At 35.2% G+C, this 18,722-nt stretch overlaps 1 protein-coding gene across 4 annotated transcripts in view; it reads right to left on the reverse strand.

Annotated features, from left to right (window-relative positions):
- Positions 1 to 18,722, reverse strand: part of MRPS35 (mitochondrial ribosomal protein S35) — a 47,019-nt gene that overhangs the window by 6,606 nt on the left and 21,691 nt on the right. For 3 of the 4 annotated variants that reach the window (XM_025455474.3, XM_025455476.3, XM_025455475.3), the window contains exon 7: positions 17,862 to 17,931. In XM_025455474.3, the coding sequence (XP_025311259.1) occupies positions 17,862 to 17,931 (70 nt within the window). Of the gene's footprint in view, positions 1 to 11,527; positions 11,633 to 17,861; positions 17,932 to 18,722 lie in introns of those variants that run through there. The other variant, XM_049102582.1, reaches the window with a different exon arrangement.

The raw sequence follows: 18,722 nt of genomic DNA on the forward strand, positions 1-18,722 counted from the left end.
TACTCTGAGCTATTTGCTATTATGGAATCACCCAATATTCTTATAACTTTTGAAGGTGGTAAACTCCTCAAATTAAAACATTTTTTAAGTATTAAAAGAAACATTTGTAAGGCTGTCAGAAATCTGAAAACTCCTCTTCAAAAAAAACCCCAACTTGAGCAGAGAACTCCAAGTCTTCTCAGAATTAAGTGAGTGCCGAGGAGACAGCTGCCATTTCTGCCTCCTTCCTGTTCTCAACCTCACTATTAAGAGTTCATGAAAAGCACTGGAAGTTTGTCCCTCAAAGGGTTAAGCGGAGCCCTGCCAACTGCAAACAGGCCACTAGACTCCGCTCCAGCTCCAATAACCCCCATTCGCTAACCCCATTCAGATCACTGAAGGCCATGAAAGAATCTCCTCCACCACAAAGAACCATAAGAAAAAGAAATATTCATTTAATCCTTCAAACTCAGTACCTTTTCCTTCAAGAGAAACCAATAGGATGTAGACTGTTTCCCCTGACCCTCAAATTCTTCAGCCAAAGTGAGGTATCTATACTCACAGCTCCCTATATACTGTTTGCCCCACCTCCCTATCCTGAATTTATGGCTGAGGATAATGTCTTAACTAATGTTCTAGAAATATATTATCTGGTTGAGAATCAACTCTATGCCCATTTTGTATCTAGTCCTGAGGCTACAGACTTAGCCGAGGGGTAGGGTGGGTAGATAATGTGCAACAATTTCTTGTGCCCTGTGTGTACAAGCAAATAATTTCTAACAGCCATACTCTAAATTTTACATTAAAAAGAAAATTGACCAAATTATCCTACCCCATATAATTTTTACTGTAATATTTGGAGAAGAAATAAATGTCAGCCCCTTAAAAAAAAGCTCTAAATTAAATGTATCATTGACTGGTCCTATCTACACTTGGAAGTGCTTTAAATGCTAACCCAGTGTCATAGTTTCTTCATAATTCTAACTTACAAATCAAGTATCTTCAAGATGCCAACAAACCCTTTTATAAAATCTACCTCATACTTTTTAAAATTCCTAATCTACCTCATTCTTAACTGCTAGAAGACAATTAAGACAAGTAATTAAGAGATTATTTTTTTTTAATTATAACTTTCACCTAGGTTTCTGGATTTTCTTAACTGCTTTGAAATAGATGCTTAAACAGAAGAAGTAACCAAAGTAAATCCATTAGTAGTTTCTAACATTTCATTTATCTTCCCCTTATACTTGGTCTATATAATGCTACACTGCTTTGCTAAAGTGTTATATGTGTGCCATGGTATTTTTTTAAAATATTTTATTTATTGATTCATAGACACAGAGAAAGAGGCAGAGACACAGGCAGAGGGAGAGGGAGAAGCAGGCTCCATGCAGGGAGCCCGATGTGGGACTCGATCCCGGGTCCCCAGGATCACACCCCAGGCTGCAGGCGGTGCCAAACTGCTGCGCCACCGGGGCTGCCCTGTGCCATGGTATTGATCCCCTTAGGCCTCAGGTGGCCAGGAGCCTGGAGTAGCAGGGGCACCCTCCTCCAGTTATCTCAGTAAAGAATTTTCTATGTGTGTCGTAACATAAAAGCGCTTAGGAAATCCTGCACTAAGGAATAATGTACATTTACTGGAGAAAATCACTTCTATTTTAAACAGTCAATGGTAAGTGAAAGTACATTCTGTAGAAGGCATGGATTCCTACTAATCCCAGACACAAAGCAGTGTTAAGTCTTAGCTCCAAGCTAAACTAAACAAAACTCATGTTTTCAATAATCCTAACTTTAGGAGCCAAATTCTGCTAAATTCCAAGATAATAACAATACCAATAAATTAAACATTTATTATATGCCATGGACCTTAAATGTTTACATATGTTAATTATTTCATATAATTCTTATTGAAACCTACTGGGTTAGATGTTAACATCTCTCCAGAAAGAAAACTAGTATTGTGGAAGTTAAATAGAGGGCCACAGCCACCTGGGAACGTTTAAGATTTCAGAATTTTTTGTATATTAGATAGTTAATGCAGGGCATATACAATATATTGTAGAACATTTCCAGAGAAGATCTACTGGCAGCACTCCAAAAATCAAATACATTAACATTTCTGTAGCAACGTGTATGCAGTCACACTAAATGAGATAAACAAAGGCTATAAATAGCTTTTCATCCATTCAAGTCTCATTTTGCCACCAAATAAGTTATGAAAAGACTAGCAATTTCCAAAGCTTTCTGGGTTTCAGAGTTAGGGGATATATATCTATGATCTGCTCAAGATCACAGAGTGAGGTGGTATCATACAATAATTAATATGGGCTTTGGTGTTTTATTGAACTCAGTTTAGATCCTAGCTTCATCACTTACTACTGTGATAGGCTTGCGTTTCTAGAAGTGACTCTGTGCTGTTCTGTGGATTAAAAGAGATATGGAATAGCCATTACCTGGCTCATAGTAAACACTAAATAAATGCTTGCTACTAATAACACAGCTTATTAAGATAAACGAAGGACAGTGGGATTCAAATTCTTGTTAGCCTACCTGCAAAATGTTTGTCAAGGGCATCACTACCCCTATCAAACAGTAAACTGAAACTTTCAAGGTAAATATAAACACACACTTGTCTAAATGTTCTACAGTATTCCCACTCACAAAATTGTATCACTGATTTTTATAACATTTGTATAAAATAGTTACAGAAACAAGAGATCTTTATTTCTTATCATTGATTAGATTTAATTTTCTCCATTAATTGTTCTTAAAAATAACTATATTATCTCCAGTTTCCTGAAGTCTCCTTTGGGTATAGGCCTTTTATGTCTAATCAGATGTAATTAGAAAACACACATACACACACAAAAAACAGCATTCATGTCAAGGAAAAGAAATCTACTTTTTTGAAGTCCTATGATAAACATAAGATTTTTGCAACATCTTTAGAATGTCTCCGTTTTTGAAGCAGGAAAAATAAAAGCTGATTTACTTTTTGAGGGAAATCTTTTCTAGTCATTAATATATGTTTTCACAGAGGAGTGGCAACCAAATAGAGCTTGTCAGTGGAGAGAGAACAGAGCTAACAGAAAGAGATGCTAGTCTATAAATGACATATTAAGAAGCTATTCTAAAACATCTCCTAATCTTTGTCAATGATATAAAAGCAATAATACTTTCCATAATGCTTGTCACTTTAGAATATCTCTCATTTCTGAGAGTTATAAATATAAAATGCTTGGGCGCCTGGATGGCTCAGTCAGTTAAGCGTCCAACTCTTGGTTTCAGCTCAGGTCATAATCAGGGTCCTGAGATCAGGCCCTGATCAGGGCTCCATGCTTAGCATGGAGTCTGCTGGAGATTCTTTCTCCTTCCTCCTGCTCATGCTCTCTCTCCAAAATAAATAAAATCAAATCCTTAGGGGGGAAAAAAAACCCTCAAAATTATTTTTACAATAAGATTTCTACTTTCAAACAGGATGCAATAAGTCATGTCTCCGCTCTAGCTAGAACTAAAATAAAGGCAAGAACAGGTGACCCCTAAACACAGATTTCAACTGTGTGGGCCCACTTATACATATATACATATATTTTTTGGATACAGTCCAGTACTGTATTTTCTCTTCCTTATGATTTTCTTAATAACATTTTCTTTTCTCTAGGTTACTTTATTATAAAAATATAGTATATAATACATATAGCATACAAAATATGTGTTAATCAACCATTTGTTATCAGTAAGGCTTCTGATCAACAGTAGGATATTAGTAGTTAAATGCTGGGGGAGTCAAAGGTTACACACAGATTTTCTTTTCTTTTCTTTCTTTCTTTCTTTTTTTTTTTTTTTAAGATTTTATTTATTCATGAGAGACACAGAGAGAGAGAGAGGCAGAGAGACACAGGCAGAGGGAGAAGCAGGCTCCACGCATGGAGCCCGACGTGGGACTCGATCCCAGGTCTCCAGGATCACACCCCGGGCTGAAGGTGGCGCTAAACCGCTGAGCAACCGGGGCTGCCCACACACAGATTTTCGACTAATGGGTTGATGCCTCTAACCCCTGCACTGTTCAAGGGTCAAATGTAATTGATTACCTCTCTAAATCTTAAAGATATCAGACAGTTTCCGGGATGCCTGGGTGGCTCAGTTGGTTAAGTGTCCAACTCTTGGTTTTGGCTCAGGTCAGGATCTCAGGGTCCTGGGATGGAGTCCCGACTCGGGCTCCCCATTCAGCAGGGGAGGATTAGGATTTTCTCTGTCCCTCTCCCTCTGCCTGCACCCACCTCCCTGCTTGTACTCTATAAAATAAATAAATCTTAGAAAAAACAAAGAAAAGATACATATCAGAGAGTTACAGAATCAATGATGACTAGATGAATGTAAATTCTAGGCTGCAAGGATATGAAAAGGATCCTTCTGAAAATCTCCAAACATTTTCTTTATGGAGGGTATTTTCCAATTCTATACAAGACTGGCACTTAGCTCATGCATGATTCTTCTTGGGAAAAGAGGAACAAGTGAGGTTTGAGCTGTTATCCAGGGCTTTAATATGACAGACTAGAACTGAAGAGCGCCAAACATGACTGGTTTTAGTTCTGAGGCTCCTTATGGGAAGTTGGGGAGTCAGAATCAGGCTCCTAAATAGCTGAATGAAATCTCCCATAATCTCATAATGTTTAGGAGACAAAGTCCCACTAGAGGGAAGAAGTTGTGCTCTAAACACACAACTAATCTCCCTTTTAAAACTCTTGTCAGATTTTGCTGCAAGGTTAAAGGTTACCAAGCTAAGCTCAAAATCTCTGAAGAGTACAAATGACTCTTCAGCAGAATGTGGAAGCTGCTCACCAAGTTCTCAATCAAAAGCCTCGAAGATAAGGTTATGCCTAAGGAAAAGGGGCAAATCAGAGCTGGACTAAATCTTACAAAAACTGCAGCCCAGCCCTGGTCTATATAAATCATGATTGGATTAAAATGTTAAATTCCTGATCCTCTCTACCTAAGAGAAAAAAGGAAATTCTTTCTGATGGATGATAGTAATTAAAGCTTCAATGAGTCTTTTATACATAATATCTAGCATGCAAGGAAGTTCCTAGACATTTGAAACATTTAAAGAGAAGGAAAATGTAATTAATAACCAAGGGAAAACAAACAATAGAAGCAGAACTCCTGATGATCCACATAATGGAGTTAGCAGACAAGAACTTTACAATAACTAAGAATAAATGTGTTAAAAAAAAAAAAAGAGGAAAAGATAACCAACATGAATTAACAAAGAATTTCAACAAGAATTGGTAACAATAAGGAATCAGCAATTAAGTGAACATCTTGAACTGAAAAACACAATAGCTACAATTAATAATTAAATGGAGTTAAAAGCAGTCTAGATACAGCAGATATCACAATTAGTGAATGCAAAAACAGAACAACACAAAACTATATTGTTATATATATCAGATCTGTACTATGGGATTGTAACTATGAGCTTCTGAAATCCTTTTTATATTTTACTAATTAACTCCAAGATCCCCAGAGATTCTACTTAACAGTTTCAACAAATCTAAAACTGGGAGGACAACTCTTACATATTTTTTTTTTTTACAGACTGAATGCTTGTATCCCCTTCTACCCCACATTCTTGTTGGAATGAACTCCCAAAGTGGTGGTATTGGAGGTAGGTCTTTGGGAGATATTTAGGTCATGAGGTGGAGCCTTCATGAATGAGATTAATACCCTTATAAAAGGGATTCCAGAGAAAGCCCTTGCCCCTTCTACCACATGAGGACACAGCAAGACAGTTGTTTATGAACAGGAAGTAAGCCCTCATTAGACCCCAAATTGGCCAATGCCCTGATCTCAGATATCTCAGCCTTCAGAAAAGCAAGAAACAAATTTCTGTTGTTTATAAACAGACCAGTCCATGGTACTGTGTTATAGCAGCCTAAATGGAATAAGACAATGTCTCATACAAATAAAAATTAAAACTTTTAAGTTTGCAACAACAGATTTTGGGAAATTTAGTCTGGATCAGTGTTTCTTAAATAAGCTTATTTATTTAAAAACCTATAATTTTCACTATCAAAAACAATTTTTCTATAACTTCTAACTTAAAAAACCTATGGTGCTAAATTCACAAGAGAAATAAGTAGATACCATGTACTTCCTGGTAGAAGAATACAATACTAATTATGCAGTAGTTAAAAAAATCAAAATAGAATTTGATTAAGCCTCTAGATCCAACTATCAATTTAAAAAATTACAATATGGTGATATAATCAGTAAAATTCAAGTGATGGGAAAGCCGACAGCAAACGAAAAAACAAAAAAAAAAAGTATTTATTCAACAAATAAACTGCAAGAAAAGAGCTCACTAGAAAAGAAAGCTCCGTTTTGGTTTGTGACTTCCCCCAGGCACTCTTTCAAAAAACATTTACTGAGAGCCTACTATGTACTAGGCAGTACTAGGAGAAGCAGGATGTCTCTAGCACCCTTGCTAAAACCCGGTTTGATACCCAAGTATTTTAGAAAAATGGTACATATGCTTGCTCATATTAGGCATCTGCTGAAACTCCCAGTCAGGTGAAATAAAGGACAGGGCTGGCAAAACAAAACAAAACAAAACAAAACACATTATTCAAATGCAATAATACTGACATCGGAACAAAATCCAATTTTGTTATTAATAAGTAATCATTTTTAAAGAAAATTCTCAGTGCCGAGCACAGAACCTAACTAGGGGCTGGATCATATGACCCAAGATCATGACCTGAGTGAAAATCTGATGTTCAACTGACAAAGCTACCCAGGCGCTCCTAAGCTAATCATCTTTTATGAGGCTAAATACATTTTGTTTTTGTGATTTAAAGGAGTCTATTACAGAAAATTTCAAACACATACAAAAGTAAAGATAACAGCACTATGTAAACTCTCATGAACCCACCAACTGGTTTCAACAACCAAGTCACAGCAATCTAGGTTCCATATAGGTCTCCATCCACTGCGCCCTTACCATGCCATCACTGAATTATTATGGAGGTAATTCCAGACTTTGTATCATTTTATCCATAATACATTGGTATTTTTCTTTTTTTTTTTTAAAAAAGGGGTTTTTTAAAAACTCATAACCACAGTAATATTATCATGATGCTTTGATTCATGAGTGTCTGATCTAGGTCAGTTCATTCGTTCATTCAATTCACCCACTCTATCAATGGGCAATTCCTTATGTGCAGATTATTGGCTCCTGACAATGTTTCCACTGAGAAGCAGAGCCCCTTCCTTATAGCTTGCATACAAAGAGAATTAAATTTAGTTTAGTTTTATTAGTTTTGTTCCCTCTCCCTGGGGATGACTAGTACTATAAATTCTGAAATAGTCAAGGTCATGCTTTCTGACATATAGACTGGAGGAGAGGAAATCAGTCTTCAGAGAGAAAAGAATAAGAGTCCAAACATAAAAGACAGCCTTCACACTGTCCTAGTTTCTGTTCCTGCCCATTCCTGAAATCTTTTAGCATTCCTTGCCCTTGTATCTTCTGCTCAGGCTAGCCTGAGTAAGTTTCTAGGACTTTCAACAACGGGTTTCAAATAATACAGGGTGCTTAGGAGAGAGGCCTGAGGATAAGTTTAGAGTTGTCGGCATATACAAACAAGGTAATTTACATCATTCGGAAAAATGTGAAGAAAAAAGAAGGCAAGGACAAAATTTGGGAAACAATTATATTTAACTGATTTAGACTGAAACATAGAACAGATGTTTCCAATAACATGACACGTTACAGTTAGAAATTTTAGAGTTAAAGTGGCTCAGTATTTTTTTTTAATAAATATGCAGTATCCTTATGTTATACCTAAAAATAGCAATTCTGAAATAAGATTTTTACATTTATGTGACTTTAGATGGCCTTTTGGGAATAGGTTTAAAAAAAAAACAAATATTTTTAACTTCAATGTCTTTATGCAAGAAGTTCAATGTTATATTAAAGGGCCTCTAAAAATATAAGGTTAATACCAGAGGGATAATAATCAAGAATTGAATTCTGATGGAATATTCAAAGGAAAAAATCATCTATAATTCTACAAAATTACATCAAACAAAAAAACAAGAAACTAATCAATACTGGTGACACTTGGTACATGTCCTAGATCTATTTTTAAAAACGCTGTTATGATTAAATTTTACTTACAACTTTGCACCCTATCTTATAATTTGCTGATGAAGTTTAGCTTCTAAAATCATACCCAGAATTGAAGTACACAGGTGTTTCAGAGTTTCTTTTTTTGAAGTGTAGCTAGAATGTATTAATTTTAAAGTATAAATAACAGCAAATTCAAATTACTGGATAGTAATTAAAAATACCACTAAGCTCAAATTGATGACCATTTAGGCAAAGAGTCTGATTAACCTAAAGATTCCTATTTTAATACTTCAGCCAGTAAACATTTATAATTTTACCATTTAATTTGTAAATGTATGTATATAATATATAAATATATATACATCTATAATATATAAATATCTGAGCTCTCTTTTCCTCCCTGCCTACAATAAAAGAACCCGTTCTGACTACAACCCTAGAGGAAGCACTCTTCCATTCCACATGATCTGTTCTCTTTTCCACAAGTGGCTCAATTGTTCATTCACTCAATAAATGTTTATTGCACAACTACTGTGCCAGGCACGCACTGTGCTGTTCCGGAACTGCTAGTCTAGTAGGCAACCTAGAGTTGAGTAGGAGCCAGTCAGATGGAAGACTGTGATCCCAGCAGAGAAAATAGCATCCACAGAGGCTGGAGGTAGGGAGCCCAGTACATTAGGGAAACTGAATGAAGGCCAAGGTGAGGAAAGCAGCATGGATGAGTCTGTACAGCTATTAGAATACTTACTTTAGAATACTTTTTTATGTCAACGCCTTACTTACATTAATTCACTTAACTTCCACAACTCTATGAGGTAGTACTATCACTATCTGTTTTACAGGCCAAAAAAACTGAAGCCCAGAGCAGTTAAATAATTTTCCCAAATCATATTACTTTTTAGTAGTAGAACATGTTCCAAGGAACACAGAAACATGGCAAAAAAGAATATAATGAACAAAATAATTTAATTGAATCTATCACCTTTTTCCCTTTGTAAGCATAAATACAATACAAAGAAAAACACTGCATTCATGCAATGTTTAGTGTATTCTGAAGTAGCAGAAGGCAAAGAAATATCTGTTCCACTGAACACACAAAGTTGCCACCTTCTACCATCTTATTTACAGCTCCCTTTGCCTAGAACATGAATCATAGTAATATTCCACTTCCCATGATTACAAGTAAGGCATTGTGCATGAGGGAAAACAGTTTAACCATTAGAAAAAAATCCAAGTTATTGGAAAATCATAAAAAATAAGAGGTAAATATCCATAATGGATAAAAAAAAACTGTCAATTCTTTTAGTTATCACAACCAAATGTTTAACTGAATATGTCAAAGAACTCAATTTAATTCAGATTGGTTTTTAAAAATTTACTGTTGTTTTGCCAGACATTGTAGTAGGGGTTGGGAATACAAAGATAAATGAAATGAGCAGTCCTCAGTGATCTCACAATATAATGGGTTCAGCCAGACATGTACATGGGCCATTACCATAAAAGTAGTAAGAGGAATGCTAATAGAAGGAGGGGAAAAGAATGCACAGATAACTTCTAAGACAGGTTACATCTGAAGTGTATTAAAAGATTCATATGAGGGGTGCCTGGGTGGCTCAGTCGGTTAAGCATCTGCCTCCAGCTGAGGTCACGATACCAGGTTCCTGGTATGGAGCCTCACATCAGGCTCCCTGCTCAGAAGGGAACCTGCTTCTCCCTATCCCTCCTGCTCTCCCTCTCACTCTCTCTCTCTGTCAAATAAATAAATAAAATTTTAAAAGATTCATATGAATTTGCAAAGCTAATCAATTTTAAAAAAGGGATTAAAAGTTGAAAGAACAGCATATGCAAAGTTATAAAAGAATACTTTATGTTCATTATGGCTGAGAGAATATATAACCTACATTTCCTGAGTAACTGGTAATGAGGTGGCAAACTGCTGTGAATAGACTCAGTAGTTTAGATTTTATCCTGGGTAATAGGGAACCACTCACTGAAGGACTTTATAAAGGACTATGACACAACAGACTTGCTTTTTAGAAACAATTACTCTAACAGCAATCTGGAAGATAGATGAGATGGGAAAATCAAAGTAAACTTTTATTACAGTTAAAAGATGATGAAGACTCATATTAGGGTGGCAGCAGTAGGGATCAAGAGGAGAAAATAGTTTTAATAGATGTAATAGGACATCGTGCCTGAAGGCAAAGAGATAAAGGAAGTGTCACCTTCATCGTACCATCATTCCACCCAAGAATCTAGAACAGGTACCTACTGCCTAATAATACATCAAGTCAAAAAAAGTCTGTGTATCATGGATTTTCTTGCCCCTCTCATTCTAATTCTCATCCTACACCTTAGCTCTGATACTAGATACATATACAAAAATCATCTTAAAAGAGATATACCAGCCTTCTAATTAGTTTATTAATAGGACTCAAAGATTGGAAAATTTATTCACAATCAGAACTTACATCAGACTCAATTGTGAAGCCTTTAAAATGAAACCTTCTTGAGTCTCACCACTACAGATTTTAATTTTGTAGAGTTCTTACATCTGTAGTTTAAAAAAGCTTCCAGGTGAGTCTAATGCAACCCTCAGCCGAAAACAGGTTATTAAGATAAATTTTCAATTGTCAACTGTTCAGTCTGAGAAGACAGTAAACTAGCAGCTAAAGTTCGGGTTTGATTTCATCTCTCTTTTTTAATGAATGAATGAATGAATTTATTTATGAGAGAGAGAGAGAGAGAGAGGGAGGGAGGGAGGGAGGGAAGGAGGGAGGGAGAGACAGTGCAAGCAGCATAGAGGCAAGGGAGGGAGGGAGAAGCAGGCTCCCCACAGAGCAGGGAGTCCGATGCAATTCAGGGCTGGGTTCCAGGATTATGGGATCATGACCTGAGCCAAAAAGCAGATGCTTAACCGAATGAGCCATCCAGGCACCCCTTGATTTCATCTCTTATTTCATAATCTTTTTAATGTAATTCAAAAGTTGAACATTAAATAATATGATACCACAGGAGAAATATGAAACTTTGAAGCTGCAGTTCAAGTCTTGAGTCCCTCTGCTAAAAAACTCGGTAACCTTGAGCAAAGTACATATCTCTCCTCTAAATCTTAATTTCTAAACTTATGTCATGAAGAGGTTCTAACAGTTAAATTTGACTCCTGATCTTCAAAGTTAGCACTAATTTAAAATGAGTGGACTCACTAAATGCTTTTGTGTTAAGAAAAAAGATAGTATTTTAAAGCACTTTTTAAAAATGGAGCTCCTCTCACCCCTCATTCCCTTTTCAAGTATAGCACAGAGGTAAAAAAACAAAGAGACACATGTGACTTTCAGGGCAACACTAAACACTTACTTTAAAACAAAGGCCAAGCGTGGCTGGTTCAGTCAGTTAAGCATCCTACTCTTTATTTCTGCTCAGGTCAAGATCTCAGGGTTGTAAGATCAAGCCCCACCTGTGGCTTGGCACTGGACATGGAGCCTGCTTACCTCTCTCTCCCTCTGCCTCTCCACTGCCTCTCTAAAAAAAAAATAGTAATAATAAAACAAGACAAAAGCCAGCTATTTGCCTGTAATCAAGGAAAAGGTAGCAAGTGAGCACATGTTACTGTTACTGGTCTACTACAAATGCTCAAACTTATCATGGAAATTCAATTAAAGTGTTTATTTTTTCTTTAATAAACACTTTAAAATTAGTTTATGCATAATTAGATTACATAGTAGTTTATGCATGAATACATTTCACATTAAAGAGATGTACCCTGTTAGGAGCAGCCATTATTTTTCTAGAATATAGAAGATATTAACATTGTGAAATATAAATTAGCATCGAAATAAACTCATAGAAGCAAACTTTGTAGAGAATTTCCAAAACAATTAAGATTAAGAATACTTTTTAAGTATTTGATAAAACATAACCAAATGAAAAACCTAATATATACATAACTCAAATCATACATCCATGAAAATTAAGTATTCAAACTGTTGCAAAGATATTTCTTATAAATTGGGCACAATTATGATATTCATTAAGTTTTATTAATGAATCATTATTAATCTACACCAGTAAGCTAATTATTGCTAACATCCAACAAGTATCCTACATTTTATATTACTAAAAAGGGGGTTTGTTACTTTGTCTTACTTTTGAAGATGAAAACCTACTTCAAAACTCTATGGAAATCTAAAAGAATGGAGAGCTGTTATTAAATACTTAGTGTTCTTACCTAGCATTGACCTAGATACTCTGAAGAACAAAATACAGTAAGACTGGATACATGCTATTAAGGACCTTAGGATTAGTTAGACAAAACATACATGGAGCAACAGAAACATACATGGAAAACAGTCCATGGCACAACTGTCTGTAGTCAAGGGCCCTAGTAACCAATATAGAAGATAAGACAGTGTAACTTGCTACATATGCAAAGGAGTTACACAAAGAATAAGAGGCTCAAATACATCTGATGAGTTAATATCCAAAATATATAAAGAACTCATAACAATTCAAGTAAAAAAAATACAATTTAAAATTGAGAAAATCTGAATAGCCATTTTTCCAAAGACATACAGATAGATGGTCAACAGACACATGAAAAGAAAAGATGCTCCATATCAGTCATCAGGGAAATGTAAATCAAAAGCACCATGAGAGAACACCTCACACTTGTTAAAATAGTTATCATCAAAAAGACAAAAAACAACAAGTATGAGTAAAGATATTGAGAAAAGGGAACCATCCTGCACTGTTGGTGGGAATGTAAATTGGTACAGCCACTGTGGAAAACAGTATGGAAGCTCCTCAAGAAATTAAAAATAGAACTATCATAAGATCCAGCAATTCTACTTCTGGGTATTTATCCAAAGAAAACGAAACATTAATTTGAAAAGATATCTGCACCCTCAGGTTCAATGCAACATTATTTACAACAGCCAAGACACAGAAACAACCAAGGTGTGCGCTGATGGATAAATGGATAAAGAGTTACGTGTGTGTATGTGCGCACGTGCGCATGCTTAAACATACATACACATACACTACAGCATATTTTTCAGCCATAAAAAAGAGGGAATTCTTGCCATCTGTGACAACATGAATGAACCTTGAAGGCATTATGCTAAGTGAAAAAAGTCAGAGAAAGATTAAGTACCATATGATCTCACTTATATGTGGAATCTAAAAACCTTCAACTCATAGAAATAGAGAACAAATGGGTGGTAAGCAGAAGCTGGGGGTGGGCAAAATGAGTGAAGATGGTCAAAAGGTACAAACTTCCCATTATATAGTGAATCATGGGAATGTCATATACAGCATGGTGACTAGTCAATAATACTGTACTATATATTTGAAAGCTGCTAGGAGAATAAATTTCACAAGTTCTCATCACAAGAAAAAAAATTGTGTAATTCTGTGTAGTGATTTAACTAGACACATTGTGATCATTTCAGTATATATACATATACACTGAAGCATTATGCTGCATACCCGAAACTAATATAATGTTATGCATCAACTATATCACAAAAAATAGACTCAAAGCAGGTATCAATTAAAGCCTTGAAGGACATATAAGAAATAAATAGACAAAATTAAATTGTAAACTATACAACACTTTTGTAATATTTATTATTAAACCTTACTTGCTTCTACTAGTGTTTCTCAATGGAAAAGACAAAGTTTTCCTCCTTATATGTTGATCCCCATATGCAATACCACCAAGCGAGTGACAGGCAACCAGTAAACATTCATCCGTCAATAAAGAGTTCGTTTTAACAAAAGCACACTTGACATTTGCCATATGGACTATTCCGTAAACATTAAACTTTTTTAAAAAGAGGCACCTTTTCAAACAAATGGCAAAATGCTACCGCAGCTCAATTTTGCCCATGGGATACACATCTCCACTCTGTACAGCTATACAACCTGTTTACAGTCTGGCTCTGGCTTATTTTTCTAGTCTCACCTCCTTACCTCTGCCCGGAGTCTTCTTCCCTGGCCACACCAAACCTCTGCCTGCCCTCTACAACCACAAGGCCACAGAGTCCTTCACCCATGTCTCTACTGCACACTTCTACTTATCTTCCAAAACCAGTCACCGTTTCTTGTGAGAAATTACTCCTTGCCAGTGCCTCTCACAGCACTGTGTTCCTACCTCTACTAGCGAGTGAAACAGACTATATTAGGACCATTGGTTCTCTCCAGAAATAAAGGTCCCTCAAGGCAAAGCCTCTTTCATTTTCACAGTCTGATCAATACCTAATACTGTACTTTGTACACAAGAACAAAACCGTTGTTGAACAGAGGAAAGAGTAAACATTACAAACATCATTCAAGTGTTCTCCTTTATAATCTAGAAATGTATGTGTACATGAGCCCACACAATCACAATGAACAGCGATCATGGAGCTGCAAAAGGACTCTTCATTTTTATCAGATATGTTTGTGATTCGGTCCCCTTTAAAACTGAATTTTTACTGAGTGTGAAATGATCCAACTTAGAGGTTTTTGCTACATGACTTTTCAGAACCAATTTATTACAAAGCCAGATGTACTTTTGACTGGCAATAAGACTATCATGAAATCCAAATAAGACAGTCAAAAATTCGGATTTAAAAAATAACTATTACCAATTAAATATCAAAATCATTCAAGAACCCTTGGAATTTCATTTTCTAAAGTAAGTGCTTTTGTTCTTCCCCCAGTGTCTATCTTTTGTGCAAATCACTTTGCAAAATATTTCATATGATCATTTCTTAACCAAATTGCTTGTGGAATATTTAAAGAACATCATGCAATAAAGTTAACATTTAGGAAGTTTTGTTATTATCAGTCATGTCAGAATGTTGAGGATATCTGTTCTAAAAATTCAAATAAAAGAGGGCACAGATCTGATTACCTATATAAAATCTGTCAAGTTAAATGTAAGCTATATACAGAATTGCAAATAAATTTCAAGTCCTAAGATAAATCATCTTCCTTTTAGTATTAACAATATTAATAGCCAATATTTACTGAGACCTCACTACCTACCAGACATATCATGCAAGTTCTCCCTATCTATCCAAAAACCCTTAGAAGAAACCCAAACCTCAGGGGCCAAATGGCTGGCCAAGGCTACACAAGTAAGAAGTAACAGAATTCAAATCCAGGTCTGTATAGTTCCAAAGGATAAAACTTAACTCACTCCCATGCTAACAATGTGTCATACTGAAATACTAAAACAAATTTCTACAACTCTTTGCTTCTTTGAACTGCCAAAGGTAAATGGTTTAATCCTCTGGTCTCTTACCACCTCCTCGCAGTGCCATAACCTTTCCTCAACTCACTGCTAAGCCTCCATGCTTGAAGTCCATGGTATGTGAAATCTATGCTTTTTGAAGTCTACTTTGATACTTCCAAAGTTAAACTGTTTTGAACAGCATACAATAGTAATTTCCTTATTCTGAGGTTTAGAGGAACAAGTTTTCATACAAGTTTCCGAACTGTGTGCTACATAAAACTACCAACTATTTCCCCCTCAATACTTGGAGGTAACCTTCACAGAAACATTAAAAAGCCAGAAAATTAAGAGCAGCTTACCTTTCAGGTTTTAAATGTTCTGAAACTAGTTAAAAAATAAAGGAATGGATTAAAAGGGGGTTTTCTAAATATTTGATTAAATACCAGGTGGTAGCATCAATTTCAAGTCTGAATTCCATGCTGATGAAGGAAAAAAGAACTTCAATTCAATAAAATTCTGTTCCACCAGCTTTGCAAAATTTCACAGCTCATCTGCATTCTCTTAAAGCTTCTTCACTGATGGTACTTATTTACAAAGAATCAAGTGCCAAGTTTAATATAGAAATTCTTTAATTATATCTGTTCAGGACAGATGTATGTGGCTACTTACTCTGGCATCAAAGTAATTAGCATTAAAGATCAAACGCTACTAGCATGAATACAGAATACAAAATGTTTGGATTCTATGTCATGGAACCACAGAAAGAATCCAGTAAGTCAACTTTCACTGAATTTATTTATGCCTGTCATTTCCTTTGGGGCAAATTCATTTTACAGGCTGCTGGCAAGAGAGATTCAAAACTGGTTGGCTTTTATTGTTTGGTATTAACTCTTTAACGATCAACAATACGGCTGTAGCTAATTCAGCCATGTTGCCGGTTCAAAAGAAAACTTAATTACATTAAGCCAAAGGTATTTATAAAATCAACTGACAGGAAAGAGAGATTAATTGCTATTATGATATTGTTCCTGAAGCCAGGAACTAGAAAATCCAGATGAATTATGATAATTAGAACACCTCGGAAGAAGAGAAAAGCTATCAGGTACTTTTTGTTCTTTACTAACTTGGCAACAAAATTTTCTTTTATTTTCTTTTTCACTTATGTTCTTATGCTATGGTTTTATTGTTACTATGAAGGAAATGCTGTAAGCAGTTCAGAAAATGGTTACATGTGTTCACAGAATTACAATATCTCAGGGATGGCAGAAGATTCCCAAGAGTATCTAATCCAACTATCTATCTAAGGAGAGTGAAACTTTCACCACTATATCCCCACTAAGTAGCCAACGGATGGAATATTTTTTACCTATTAAAAGTAGCCCACTCCATCTTTAAATGACTTTCTTAGAAAGTTTGTACGCAGTGAAAAAGTCTGTTTCCCTATTGTTTCTACCTTGTTGTATCCCTAAAAGACATGAAAAACAAATTCAACCCTTCTTTCATTCTTTCACATGACGTCTTTCGAGTATCTAAAGAGTGACTCTCTCCAGCTGTCTCCATTCCTTCAAATGTTCCTAATAGAAAATGCTATTGAATCCCATGTCTATTAGGCAAGCTGCAAAAAAATTTAATTTGTATGCATATTTAAAGTTACTTTAATTTTTAACAAAAATACTTAAAACCCGAGCGAGTTACCCAAACATATTAGATACTAACCTTAAATTAGGTAAGGTGATGCTCAAGCATAAGAAAAACTTCCTTACAAATAAATGTATATGCTTACATTAATTATAAACTCAATAAATACAGTCAGATACAAGGCTATTTTTAATACTATCGGGACACCGAAGTGGCTCAGGGGTTGAGTGTCTGCCTTTGGCTCGGAGCGTGATCCCAGGGTGCCGGGATCAAGTCCCACAACAGGCTCCCCGGCTCTGCCTGTGTTTCTGCCTCTCTCTCTGTGTCTATCATGAATAAATAAATAAAATCTTAAAAAAAAAAAAGACTATTTTTAATACTATTTAAATAATTAATTGCCCCTACCTGTCCCTAGTGTATGCCAGTGAAATATTCATACAAAAGGCTATGCATTAACTAAAAACTTTAATAAATATTTAAAATGCCTTTCTATAAAATTTTGGGGCTTTGTTATGTAGTTTATTTCAACAGTAGGATGAGTTATAAATTCTCAAGTTATACATATGATTTCCCTTCCATAACTTTGATAACTTTCAGCCAAAGTCAAACAAAAGAAAAAATAAAAATTTTAAATCTTCCAACTAAAGACAGAAACTCTGAATTTTAAAGGCATTTAGTCATCTGATTTCTGTAAGGTCCTGAGATGTACTGCGTAATCTATTTGAAGGTTCTCACTTTCAATGTCACTAGAAGTTATTTTTAACATTTCATAAATCCTTAGTTCAGTGGTTCATTAAACCAATTGAGTACTTGCCACAGGCTATTTTGAAATGTTAACACCATCTAAATTACACTGACAAAATTATTAAACATTCACACACAATCACTTACCCAAGACTCATGGTATAAAACTGTTAGCAGATACATTGCATAATCATAATTCTGTCTCTTTAAAGGGCATCTGTAACAGAAAGAGAGGGAGGAAGTCAAAATTTCAAAAATTCAGTATATAAAATAATATGCAAAATACACAAATATTAAATACAAGGGATAACTTATATTCAGATATTACCTCTCAACAGGGAATATCCTACCTTTAGGAAAATTCTGTTCTTGGAATAAGAATAGTCTATGTCAGTCACTACTTAAGGTTACTGAAAACTGGTGTCACTTTATTTTGTATGTATTTATTTTTACTTCTCTTCACTTTCATCACTAATGGCGTTGTTTGTATCTGATAACAGTTTTACACTATTTTTAATATGACTTTGTCCAATCAACGTGCCTTTCACAGTCTCAGGGTTAAGAGTCTGCTGGACACTGTGAGCATTATCTATGGGATTCATTTTAAAAACAGGGATAGATTAATGATTGATTTAATCTAAATGTTCATCTTGATTTCTCCAGAGCCAAGTTTTAAAAAAAATGAGCTACACTATTCAATGTTGTATTGCTGTTGTTATATTTAAAATGGAATTATTAATCTAATATTGGGTGAAACTTCTACGTAAATATGAGACAGCAAGTTTAGCTTTTAGATTAATAAAATCATATAGAAATCATTATTTCCAATTTCTCTGAATATAAAATAAAACCATCAATATGACAAATGACTTTAACGGTACTCTGCTTATTCTATACTTAAGTTTAGTAGTCCTTTAAATAGTTTCTGCCATAATACATACACACACTGACACTTGAAAACTTAGGGAAAAAAATCGTTGTCAGATACTTACAGAATTTCAAAGAGCA

This window comes from Canis lupus, chromosome 27 (assembly GCF_003254725.2).
Source record: "Canis lupus dingo isolate Sandy chromosome 27, ASM325472v2, whole genome shotgun sequence".
Lineage (NCBI taxonomy): Eukaryota > Metazoa > Chordata > Mammalia > Carnivora > Canidae > Canis > Canis lupus.